The sequence below is a fragment of the Alosa sapidissima genome, chromosome 3, assembly GCF_018492685.1.
Source record: "Alosa sapidissima isolate fAloSap1 chromosome 3, fAloSap1.pri, whole genome shotgun sequence".
Taxonomy (NCBI): Eukaryota; Metazoa; Chordata; class Actinopteri; order Clupeiformes; family Clupeidae; genus Alosa; species Alosa sapidissima.
This window is the reverse complement of record NC_055959.1, coordinates 3494428-3507549: the sequence shown is the minus strand read 5'-3', so window position 1 is coordinate 3507549 and position 13122 is coordinate 3494428. Positions and strand designations below refer to the sequence as shown.

The 13122-nt window shown below is 49.4% G+C and overlaps 1 protein-coding gene across 5 annotated transcripts in view; it reads right to left on the bottom strand.

The window, feature by feature from the left end:
* Nucleotides 1–13122, bottom strand: part of camsap3 (calmodulin regulated spectrin-associated protein family, member 3) — a 31714-nt gene that overhangs the window by 14961 nt on the left and 3631 nt on the right. For all 5 annotated transcript variants that reach the window (XR_006030694.1, XM_042085651.1, XM_042085652.1 and 2 more), the window contains exon 2: nucleotides 7948–8231. Coding sequence is in view for 4 of the 5 variants with exons in the window: in XM_042085651.1 (XP_041941585.1) it covers nucleotides 7948–8231 (284 nt within the window). In the remaining variant the exon portion in view is untranslated. The remainder of the gene's footprint in view (nucleotides 1–7947; nucleotides 8232–13122) is intronic.

The following is a 13122-nucleotide window of genomic DNA, read 5'->3' as shown; positions in this document are numbered from 1 at the left end:
ATTCGATCACTGATTATCAACATTCAAGATTAGCCAAAACATGTTTACAGCACCACCCATGTTATCTCTATCTATGCTTCATAAAGTGCAAAATGTCCTAAAGAAAGCTCTCTGTGTGTGTGTGTGTGTGTGTGTGTGTGTGTGTGTGTGTGTGTGTTAGCCCTGGCTCCTCCTCCTGACTAAGGGCTAACCACAGGCATGGTCTGCTATAATCATTAACTCAGCACCGTGCAGAACAGGTCATCATAACACATTCCTCTATCAGGAGCCTGCTCTCTGCCTTCATCGGCTTGAGATTTATAAATATAAATATATGTATATGTATATGTATATGTATATGTATATGTATATATATGTGTGTGTGTGTGTGTGTGTGTGTGTGTGTGTGTGGTGTGGTGTGTGTGTGTGTGCGCGTTGTCCAGGGAGAATGGTCCAGGCTGAGGCACTTCCTCTCCAGGACGCTGGCAGTGTGTGTCGGGGGCAGTGCAGCACAGCCTGAGCATGCAGCAAACTGCTGACCTCGCCGACACTGCTGAGGAGAGGCAGAGGCTGGTTGGGGGAATGTGTGTGTGGGTCAGAGCACGCAAGTGTGTGTGTGTGTGTGTATATGTGTGCGCATGCATGCGTGTGAGTCAAGGGGTGTTCTCTAGCTGCCGGTGGTGCCCTGTCACATAGCATTGTCTGTCTCTTCATCCGCCTGCCCTGCGCCAGCCTCACTCTCATCTCACAGACTCCCTTACCCCCCAGCTCAGAGCCGGGGGACGCCTGTGTGTGTGTTTGGAGAGAGGGACGGTTCCTGGGTCAGCCTCCCTCCCTACAAACCCCCACCCCCTCGGAGCTTCCTGTTGGTGGAAAATTTCCTGAGTGGCATGTTTGGAGAGGGCGGCGGGTGGTGTGAGGGCAGACGAGTAGAGACGCAGGCTGAGGCCAGGAGAAGAGACTGAGGAGCGAAGAGGAGAAGAGGAGGAGAGGAGAGAAGGAGAGGAGAGGAGAAGAGGAGAGAAGGAGTGGAGAGGAGAAGAGGAGAGAAGGAGAGAAGGAGTGGAGAGGAGAAGAGGAGAGAAGGAGAGAAGGAGTGGAGAAGAGGAGAGAAGAAGAGGAGAGGAGAAGAGGAGAGAAGAGGAGAGAAGAGAAGGAGCGGAGAGGAGAAGAGGAGAAGAGGAGAGAAGGAGTGGAGAAGAGGAGAGGAGAAGAGGAGAGAAGAGAAGGAGCGGAGAGGAGAAGAGGAGGAGAGAAGGAGTGGAAAAGAGGCGGAGGAGCTTGGCGGGTTCAGTGTTTGTGTGTGGTGTGCTGAGCGAGGAAATGCAGATTACTGGGCTGCACTTGAAACGCATAATTGAACAATGAAAACACGAGAAAGGGTGTGTGTGTGTGTGTGTGTGTGTGTGTGTGTGTGTGTGTGTGTATGTATGTATGTGTGTGTGTGTGTGTGTGTGTATGTGTGTGTGTGTGTGTGTGTGTCAGGGGGGGTGGAGTCTGGGGCAAACAATGTGTGACAGTACAAACTGCCAGTGAGCTATGAACACACTGTTAGGAACTGTTCCTGAGAGAGACAGGGAAAGATAAACTAAACCGCTCGTCTCTGTGTGTCTCTCTATCTCTCTGTGTGTGTGTGTGTGTGTGTGTGTGTGTGTGGAGACAGAGGGGAGCAGCATAGACAAAGAGGGAGGTAGAGGGAAAAGAGGGCGTAACGGAGGGAGAGAGAGAGAGAGAGAGAGAGAGAGAGAGAGAGAGAGAGAGAGAGAGAGAGAGAGAGAGAGAGAGAGAGAGAGTTAGTGTGTGTGTGTGTGTGTGTGTGTGTGTGTGTGTGTGTGTGTGTGATGTGTGTATCAGCCAATTGGAGTGGAGACTGTAGAGTGCAGGTCACAAGCCTCACTCTGTTGTTCAGATCAGCAACTATTTGGAGGAGGGAGTAAATCATGACAAAAGAGATTGAGAAAGTATGTATGTATGTATGTGTGTGTGTGTGTGTGTGTGTGTGTGTGTGTGTGTGTGTGTGTGTGTGTGTGTGTGAAGAGAAAAAATAATCAAGGAACTAAATGAGCGAGTAAATTTGTAAGTGCAAGAGAGAGAGCGAGTATGCAAGAGCCAAGTGTGTGTGTGTGTGTGTGTGTGTGAGCAAGACAGAGAGTGAGAGTGAGTGAGTGAGCGAGTAGGTGTGTGTGTGTGTGTGTGTGTGTGTGAGCAAGACAGAGAGTGAGAGTGAGTGAGTGAGCGAGTATGTGTGTGTGTGTGTGTGTGTGTGTAAGAGGGAAATAGGGAGGGGGCGGGCGTTTGAGGGTGGATTTCCCTCCCTGCCCCTCCAGAACTCGCTAAGCCAAATCACAAGTTTGGCTAATGAGAGGGGAGCGAGCGAGGCCGACCGGGAACACAGCGAGCACAGAGCATGCCAGATCGCCATAACAACCAAGTATGACCCACAATGCACCTCTCAACCCAATCCTGAGCCGCCCTGCTGCACTGCATCACTCTCAGTGGAACAACGGCCCAGGCCTCCTCCCTCTCTTTCTCTCTCTCTCTCTCTCTCTCTCTTTCCGCGGTGTTGAGGTTAACACTCTTATAGACGCATACAACCATAAAGACAGGATTCTGCACCAAGAACACACACACACACACACAAATCTGGGAAGTGAACTTTAACCTAGCCAGAGAACAGGCTAGCACAGTGCCGTCGGGTGGTTGTGGGGGTGGTCAGAGAGCGGAGCTCACTAATGCTCAGCATCACCACAGAGCTGATCCCAACAAAGGCTCATCAGGAGCGGCCCCGCTGATTAGGCAGGAGGTTACAGTAAGGGCTCATGCTTAAGGCCCCTCTCAAAACCCACCCACCGTCACCCCCTCCACCCTGCTGCCCCCTGCTGCCCCCTGCCCTCAGACGGAGACAAACAGGGGGATCAGAGGCCTCCCCCAGGGGGGCAGATTTCCAAGAGCCCCTTTCATTGAGCTCCGAGCGGGGACCTCCACTCACTCCCCACCGCCCCACCTCCCTCTGCCCCATCGCTGGGTGCATGAAGACACCCCCCCCCCCCCACCCCCACACCTCCTTGCCCCCATCTGGATGCAGTGAGGCCCTTGGTAAATATTGCGACATACCCTCTTTTGTAACATTTCAAATAAACCAGCTTTGAAGTTGATGACAAACAAACAGTCGGCCGCAGGGGGGGGTGGGGGGGGCAACACACCAGTTGAAATGTGTTGGAGAGATCTGAAAAAAGTGTTGCACGGAAAGTTGAAAGGAAATATCTGGCGTGCCTCCGCCAGCAGAGCCCAGTGGACGGACGGACACACACACACACACACACACACACACACACACGGCATTGATTCAAACTGACAAACCAGGAGAGAACTTACAGCATAAACAGACACTCAACCCAGTGCTGAGTGGGGTGGGCGTCTGTCTCAAAGGTTCAGCTCATTGTGTAACTACAAACGTAGAGCTTTGGAGAGATTGAAACATTCCAAAGTATTTAAAGCTCATTACCTTGGAAAGGCATGCCAAGCCAGCCTGATCTCAACAACACTCTTAGCCACTCGTGATATTTCCCCCTTCAATTTGTTAGCAAAACATCTGGAGGCTATGTTGGAGTGGAGTCAAATGCACAAAGGCCACACACGGCATTATACATGCGCCACATGCTGACAGAATCACACCGAGAGCTTTTCAAGAGAGCTATGTGTATGTTTATGTGTGTACTCCATGCTCAGTATGCGTGGCTGGCAGCAGGTCTTTTGTTGGTGCTTACTACCAGTTTCTTACCAGAGCAGGGGCATCCCTCCCTACCTTCAAAAAACACCTGAAGGCCCAGCTACCAACAACTAGACTTGCTAATTCTAGCACTTCCCACCTGACTAGAACTGCACTTGACTGTATGGAAGTAGCACTCAGTGCTGCACTAACTTGTCCTTATCGCACTCTACCTTGATTATTTCTCTTGTTGGAAGTCGCTTGGGTTGAAAATGGTCAGGCAAACGTAATGTAATGTAATGTTTATGAGGTAAAGGTGCACAGCACAATGTGGAGAGTCCAGCAGCGCTGCTGCCGGTGATTTAATATGGGCTGGCATGATGACGTGGAGTCTGGATGGCAGATTATCGCTAATCTTCACAGATCTTTATCCCCAATCTGAGGAGTGTGTGTGGGTGTGTGTGGGTGTGTGTGTGTGTGTGTGTGTGGGGGGGGGGGGGGGGCCTGGGCCGCAGTCATCTGCACGAGTGATGGACGATGACGGGGAGGCTGGTGAGGCCGACTCGACTCCGCTGCTTTTGGGAAACCAGACACTGGGGCAGTCTGCCCTTGTGTCTCTGCTTGGGAGAGTATAGTCACAGAGTTTGCCAAACTAGGACAGTCGATTTATTTAAGGGAGGGATAGGTGGGGGGGGGGGGGGGGGGGGGGGGTGAAGAGCCAAATTAGAATTTTCCCTTTTTATAGGCTGCAGGAGGACCAACTCCCTTTGGGTTGTTACAATCTTTCATACAGCACTGACAAAGTTAACAAAACCGATTCTTATGCTCATAATAACACGGACACATCCATGTATTACTACGGATACATCCATGTACAAACATGCACACGTCCATGCAGGGGGGAGGGGGGAGGGAGGAGAGGATCAGAATCTGTAAGGATCAGATAGCAGCACCAGTGTACTGAGATTTAATATGTGTGCCATGCTGCAGCAGATTGCTGCTAGTGCTGCTGCTGCTACTGTTGCTGCTGCGGCTGCTCTGTCCTAATGCTGCCTGCCTGACCCACTTTCACCCGCCGCCACCACCACCACCACCACCACAGCCTGAGCCAGGGCCAGAGATTGAGAATGCGCCGGCGCACCAGCTCAGCAGCTCACCAGCTCTCAGATCATCAGAACTGTGTGCCACCTCCCCCACGCCCCCCTCCCCGAGCCAACGCACCAGCTCTCCCTGAAGCTGAACGCCAGGTCTGGGCACCGCCAGAAGGGTGGCGCTAAGTACACGACACTCAGAGTGTGCATCACTGATCTGATGAACCCGGGAGAGTAGGGACACCTGCTGCCCACACACACACAGGATACCAGGAAGAGGGCAGCCAAGCGTAAAGCACAATAACACAACCCACAGGCAGATACACAAATACACACACACACAAACACCAATACACACAGCATACTGCAAGTAAAGTCCTAATCATGTGATAGCAATAATTTTACGGTTAAAATGAATAATAATTTAATTTCTAGACTAGTTTCAGTTAGCCATGTGGCCCCTCCTGGCATTAAACAAGACACCCTCCCCTCCCCCAATGAAATGCTAATGTACTGGTTCCAAGGGCTATCAGGTCCACAAGACAAAGGATGTTACCTGGCTATACTGAATCAATGTGTCATGAAATGTAGATATTCTCGTTTGGTATCATTGTAATAGTTTCAGTACAAGGATTGTAATGATTTGATTGTGAAAATGTTTGGAACATTCTATAAGTGATATTTCTGATATATAAGATATCTCTCCTCATGTTCTTCAGATAGGTGTGAAGTAGGTGTGAGTAGGTGTGACTGATGCCAAGTGGAGAACCAACCATGTTGGCTTGTTTTGGCGCCAAATTCATCCTTTGTTTAACCCATACAAAAGTAACTAAACTGCAATGTTTGTCAGACTAAGATTAGAACATGAAGAACTGAAGAAGAGAGAGAGAGGTCGATCCAACACGAGGCCATGGCCTCCAGACCATAGACCATTTTACCCTCTCTGCTTGTAACAGAATAAACCTGATTCCTCAGTGTTCCTGAAGTTTTCCAGTCTAAGATTAATATTAAGTAATTATTCACCACAATTACCTTCACATGTAAACACACAAACAGATCTACAAAGGAACACACAAACACACATATACACACAAAGCACATGCTAACACACACATACACACAGAACACACCCGAAGCATGAGCTCCTCCCACATATCTCCATGGAGACTCCCACAGTGGGGACAAAACAGGACAAAGCCACGCAGCTGAGAGGGGGCTGTTTGTACATCCCTGTAGAGGGCAAAGCCCCCTCACAGCTTAACACCAACCACTTCACATAAACTACCATAGAAAAACATACTTAAGGGCCTTTCACTTCACAACAAGAACGATAACTAGCGCTCTTTATCAATAACAATATGAAGAATGATATAGTCGGGGACCACTTTCAGAGCGATTTTGAGAATGATAAAAAGATGACAGCCATCAGAATCCATCAAATATTAGATATCACATTCATCAACACTAGGAGAGCCTTTCCTTATCATTGGTCAGTGTGGACATTCATATTTTTATAGTCAATTATCTTTATAGTTATCGTTGTGAACAGTGTGAACGGCCCTTAGGGTCATTTGAAATGTCTGCTACGTGCTGTTAGAGGCCGTGTTTTTTTTTTTTTACAGTAGGTTAGGGGTCAACAGAGGAGCTTATCCCTGTCGGACTGTTTGAGGGGTCCCTTCGGTCAGCTCCAGCTGGGGACGGCCATTAGAGCAATGTTAACACTCAAATGAGCCAGTGAAGGACACGAGTGGAAGAGAGCTAAGGGGCAACAGATGATGCCAAACATCCACAGCCTCCGCGCCAGGGGGAGCAGAACAAGCTCTGTACGCATTTACTTCATTCCAACTGAGAGCCACAACGTTATACACACACGTACACATACACGCACACAAATCACATACGCATAGAGGACACAGAAATACACACACATAGATAACACACTGACATACACACAAAGGGGAGCAGAACAAGCTCTGTACGCATTTACTTCATTCCAACTGAGAGCCACAACGTTACACACACACACACACACACACACACACACACACAACAAGGAGGAAGACTCGGGTCTCCGCTGGCCCCACTGTCCTTTGTCAGTGGCATTGTTCCCGGAGGCCAGAGTTCATTGCTGACCACCGATTGTCCACCTACTCCATTGTGCTCCTAACTCGACCTGGCTGCACCAGAGCGCCCATGATGCAACAGCACCACACAACAGCCCCCTGTCCCTTACAGCTGGGCCCACTCATCCTGAGGGGATTGGTCGCGATTAGGGTTAGGGGAGGGATGGTGACGGGGGCTGTTTTTGACGTCTTCTAATCTCCCTGAATCACGAGATAAGCAAGGTCTAGCCCATCCCCCACCCCCTACGTTCAGCCCTCTGTCTGCTGACCAGGAGTGCACAGCCCCCTGGCTGAGGGGGGTGGGCATGGGTAGGGGCAGGGGAGGTGAAACAATCCTTCCATGTGGCCGGAAGGCAGCATGGTCGATAGCAGGATTGATTGCGACATTTGGGCGGTTTCCAGCACAGGCAGGCTATCTCTGGTCAGGCTCTGATCTAAAGTGGTGTTGTGTCGCCAACCACACTCTCACACACACAGACACACACACACAGACACACACACAAACATGCTCAATTATTCATCCACAAAGACCCCCTGCTACATACACCAAGCTCACCACATGCTCACACACGGATGTATGCGTACACGCACGCACGCACACACACATGCGCACACACACACACACACGCGCGCAAACTGACAAACTGTATGGATGCATACGAATTGAAAAAAATGAAGGCAGAAGAATCACACAGTTCTTGCCATTTCGATCACTTCCGCATAATCGTGTATAGATATCATTAAGTTCACAATTGGTCTAAACAAAATGTGAAAGCCAGATGCTTTTATTTTTTACTGTTTTATATCGTACCTGCCAAATGGTAAAAATATATGTGGGCTATTCTCCTCACAGATATTGAATTATTAACATACAAACAGCAGACCCAAATTAAAAATCATATTCCCACAACTCTAGCATAGGTAAAATACTCGTGGCAACATGAGAGTAATTGTAACCGCTCTGTCCCAGTATAATTAATTAGATTTACACAGACCCACACACGCACACACACATGCGCACACACACACACAAACACACACTCACCATTTTGATGGGCTTGTGTCGGAGATCTTCATCTGTGACTGGGACGTTGTGATCCTTGGGGGCCAGCCCGCGTTTACTGAGGATGTGCAGGAGGGCCCCGTTGTCTTTGGGGGTCCCCTCGGCCCCTGGGGTCCCCGCCTGCCCCTGGCCCTGGCCCAGCAGGAGGCTGTAGGCGCGGCAGTAGAGCTCGGAGGAGAGCAGGAGCCTGGTGACCGGGGGCTTTAGGTGCTCCTGCTCGTACTGGTCGCAGTAGAAGGGATCCCGCAGCTCCGCGGGAACATTCTCTACAGGGGCACAGAGGAGGACAAACAGAGTTAGCGCGCCAACTCTTCAGCATAAGTATAAGTATAAGTATAATATAAATACTCTTTTGATCCTGTGAGGGAAATTTGGTCTCTGCTTTTATCCCAGTCCGTGAATTAGTGAAACACACACAGCACCCAGTGAACACACAGTGAGGTGAAGCACACACCAATTCTGACGCAGTGAGCTGCCTGCTACAGCGGCGCTCGGGGAGCAGTGAGGGGTTAGGTGCCTTGCTCAAGGGCACTTCAGCCGTTCCTACTGGTCGGGGTTCGAACTGGCAACCCTGTATGTGTGCATGTGAATGTGTGTGTGTATGTCATTGTGTGTGTGTATACGTGTGAATGTGTGTGTGTATGTCATTGTGTGGGTGTATGTGTGTGTGTGTGAATGTGTATGTGTGTGTACGTATGAATGTGTGTGTGTTTGTATATGTGCGCATGTGAATGTGTGTGTGTGTGTGTATGTGTGTGTGTGTGAATGTGTATGTGTGTGTACGTATGAATGTGTGTGTGTGTGTATATGTGCGCATGTGAATGTGTGTGTGTATGTGAATGTGTATGTGTGTGTACGTATGAATGTGTGTGTGTGTATATGTGCGCATGTGAATGTGTGTGTGTGTGTGTGTGTATGAATGTGTGTGTGTGTATATGTGCGCATGTGAATGTGTGTGTGTGTGTGTGTGTGTGTGTGTATATGTGCGCATGTGAATGTGTGTGTGTGTGTGTGTGTGTGTGTGTGTATGTGCACGTCATTGTGTGTGTGTGTGTGTGTGTGTGCGCATGTGAACGTGTGTGTGTGTGTGTGTGTGTGTGCGCGCATGTGAATGTGTGTGTGTGTGTGTGTATATGTGCGCATGTGAATGTGTGTGTGTGTGTGTGTGTGTGTGTGTGTGTATGTGCACGTCATTGTGTGTGTGTGTGTGTGTGTGTGCGCATGTGAACGTGTGTGTGTGTGTGTGTGTGTGTGCGCGCATGTGAATGTGTGTGTGTGTGTGTGTATGTGTGTGTGCGCATGTGAATGTGTGTGTGCGCATGTTTTTGTGTGTGTTTGTGTGTGTGCGCATGTGAATGTATATGTGTGTGCGCATGTGAATGTGTGCGCATGTGAGAGTGTGTGTGTGTGCGCATGTGAATGTGTGTGTGTGTGTGTGTGTGTGTGTGTGCGCGCGCATGTGAATGTGTGTGTGTGCGCATGTGAATGTGTGCGCATGTGAATGTGTGTGTGTGTGTACGTATGTATGTATGTATGTGTGGGTGCGCATGTGGATAAGTGTGTGTGCGTGTTTGTTTATGTGCGCATGTCATTTGTGTGTGTGTGTGTGTGTGTAGCCTTTTTTTCGAAAAGCAGCCCAGTCACCAAATCCAGGGCTGCAGGGCTTAGGCTAGGATGACAGAGCCGACAGCCTGGGCTCTCGTTTCAGCTAGCCGGGTTTTCCCAGCGCTGACACTTCCGCCACTGCCTAGCCACTCCCAGAGAGGCAGCGGCCTCCATTCAGCAGCAACCGCGGCCCCAAACCCCCCAGCCCCACCCCCCCCCCCCCCCGCCTGAAACGCTATCCTGCAGAGCCCAGAGCAAAGAAAACAGGGATGCACACGTGCGTACACACACACACACACACACACTTCAGTCAGAAACATCTGACAGGGGCAGATGGGCAGCACAAGCCAGGCTCGGTCACCAACCATCAAACTGCACAGCTTCTCACTGTGTGCAGCTTTGTGGTTTATAATAAGTCACATTTTAAAGATCGCTATTCATACTGTTTATGTCTCAATTTGTTTTATTTATTTGTTTGTTTATAATAAGTCTATCAAACTTATTCTAAATCAAAACCCAATAGATATCTGATCACCAACCTTCCCAGTCCAAGTATTGTACTCCACGTCTCAAATATTAAAATATTTTTCAAAAGGCAATTTTAGAAGTAGTCCACTCTTTTGTGCCCACAGAGCCTGAACCCGATCGTGGATCATTTTCAGCCAAACAAGCACCTGATACTAGCTTGCACAAAAAGGAAACCATCGAAACATGGAGACCCGAAAACACACACCTTTACCATCCTCCCAGGAAACAGGTTCCACGGCATTTGTGACCGGCTCAAAAATCAGAGTGCCAGAGTGCCTCCACAAACACCACAAGCACAAGCAAACACCCACAGTCAGCCAGAAAGACCTGTTCTAGGACCTCTCAGTGCAAAAGAGGGGGTGCAGGTCAAGAGTGCAGTGGTTTGCTGTTGGTGACCAGGACTCACTGAATAATGCCTGCAGTCTGAAGGTCAGAGAGCCTCGGTCATAGCACTGGATTCAGGGCAGGCTGCAGTTGGGAGCCATTGCTCCAACTTTAAACTATGCTGCTGCAGCAGCACCTCTCAGTATTTGAGACTTGAATGAGTGTGATAAAAAAGGGAGAGGTGGTGAATCTGACACTGTTTCTCACCGCCGCTCACCAAACTCCACGGTAATTAGGTTGGGAGAACACAAAAAAAGCCTCATGTAACACACACTAAACGGGACATTCCACCGCAAACACACACACACACACACACACACACACACACTCTCCACCATCTGGGCCCAAACGTGCCGTTTTCACCCAGAATGCAAAGCAGAATGCAAAGCCCAGAGCGGCCGGCTGATCAGCGCGGCCGATAGAGGCTTCATTTTCCTGTGGGATCGGCCCTTAATGAATGACCGGTCTGTGTTCCCCCTTCAGAAAGGGGAAGCAGAGAGAGAAAGCAATACCTGGAAATAGAAAGGAACAAAAACACAAAAAACTAAACAGTAGGGGTTGAGAAACCACAAGACAGACACAGATACACACACACACACACCTTTTTACACGCACAAAGATACACACAGCCACTCCTACGGATATGACTGTTACTGGTCTAGACACATAGCACATCAGATGAGCGATGGAAAGGCCTTGGAGGTGCATGGCAGGAGTAAATCCAATCAGCATTACGCTACAGAGGAAAAACACACCACCGGATCCACTGTGGCATCAGCCCAAGAGCCGCCTCAAGTCACTATTATGACTAAACATCACTCGGCCTCTGTAAACATCAAGTGGACTGCTGTTCTATAGAATCACTCCAATGAATATGCGTGCACACACACAGACAGACACACACACACACACACACACACACACACACACACAGACAGACACACAGACACAGACACAGACACACAACAGGAAATGTGAGACACTGTAAACACCAGAAAAGTGATAACAGGACGAGAATGCGAATTTTCTCTGTGCACGGCCTGGGCACTTGGACAGACATGAATCAGCAGAAAGCCAGACCTCTGGCCAACCACGGCAGTGTGTGGCGCGCTGTGCTCCGATGAGAACCAGAGAGAGGGGACATCAGGGAGATGGCTCTGTGGGCCGATTACCCGAGAATGCGCTCCATCCGCAGCAGTCAGTGGTCATGTTACCAACAGCCCCAAAGGAGGACGAGCATGGAAACAGCCCACCGGACACGCCCTACAAAACAAAACCGCACCCTGGGCAGGCCAGAGGGGTCAAACTAGTCAAGTCAAACCTCATCACCATCTGGAGAGGACCCTAGAGAGTAAGCGTGTGTGTGTGTGTGTGTGTGTGTGTGTGTGTGTGTGTGTGTGTGTGTGTGCTAGCCTCCTCAGTCCTCAGCCTCCCTCTTTCAGCTGGCGACAAGACCATCCCTGCGTTTCTTCGAGCTGGTCACCATGGGAACGCTGATCATTTGAGACCTCTTCATTTTGATTAAAGTGCAGCGGGCAGACAGGGCAGACCGAGCTGAGACGCCAGTGAATGGCATGAGGAGTTACGAGCGCTGTGCCCAGGCACCGGGGCCCAGAGGCTGCCTGCTGCTCCAGAGTGCCAGTGGGCATCGGTCAGAGCCACTTACGGGCTCTCAGACATGCAAACCAGGGTCACGGTGACATGGTCACACAAGGACACTTAAGGAGCTGGAGTGCTTCCAGTCAGAGGGGAATGTCATGATTGATGCTTGACATGATTTTTATGAAATGTTGATATTCACTACTGCACACTGTGAGCCTACTTGAGAATGAATGTGCTGTTCACCTTCTATAGATTAGCAATCGAGCTGAACATCGTCCAGTTAGAAGGATAATTAACAGGTCTGCATAAATATGTGAGTGATTTAATCCACTATTTGGTTGTATAATAAGATCTCAAGTCGTTTATAAGACTATGCAAACAATACCTACATCCCCAAATACTACAGCTCAGACCATGTTAAACCTGAAAGCTCTTTACACAGTTCATGGAGCCGTTCTGTGCTCATGTGTTCTCTTTTCCCTGGATGTCTCATGCGGTTCCATGTAATGCAGCAGTTCTGTGTCATGTAATCTGCTGTCGTGTTCTGCTGCAGCTCTGCAAGGAAGCAGGCTGACGCTTCCTATAACAGCTGACCAGCATTTGCGTGTGGGTATATGATACAAACATGCGTTGTGCATTTCCCCCTCCACCAGTGTCCATATTGTGTGTGTGAGAGAGAGAGAGAGAGAGAGAGAGAGAGAGAGAGAGAGAGAGAGAGAGAGAGAGAGAGAGAGAGAGAGAGAGAGTGTGTGTGGGGAGTGGGTGCCTGGTAAAAATCTGCCAGCTGTGAAAAACTACAAGCAACTTCTGCTGACCTCAAAGCTCCCAAAGCTGCTTTGTGTGGGACTTCAAAACACAGACGATGGCAGCAGCAGCTACAGCAGAACAGAGAACACTCAGAACACTCAAACACCACACTCAAGATACAGGGGGGGCGGTGGGGCGGGTTCTTCCTTTAGATTTACATCAGTGGCACCTTTTCCAAAGTAGCAACAAAAAAAAAAAAAAAAAAAAAAAAAAGCACAGGCCACCATCTCA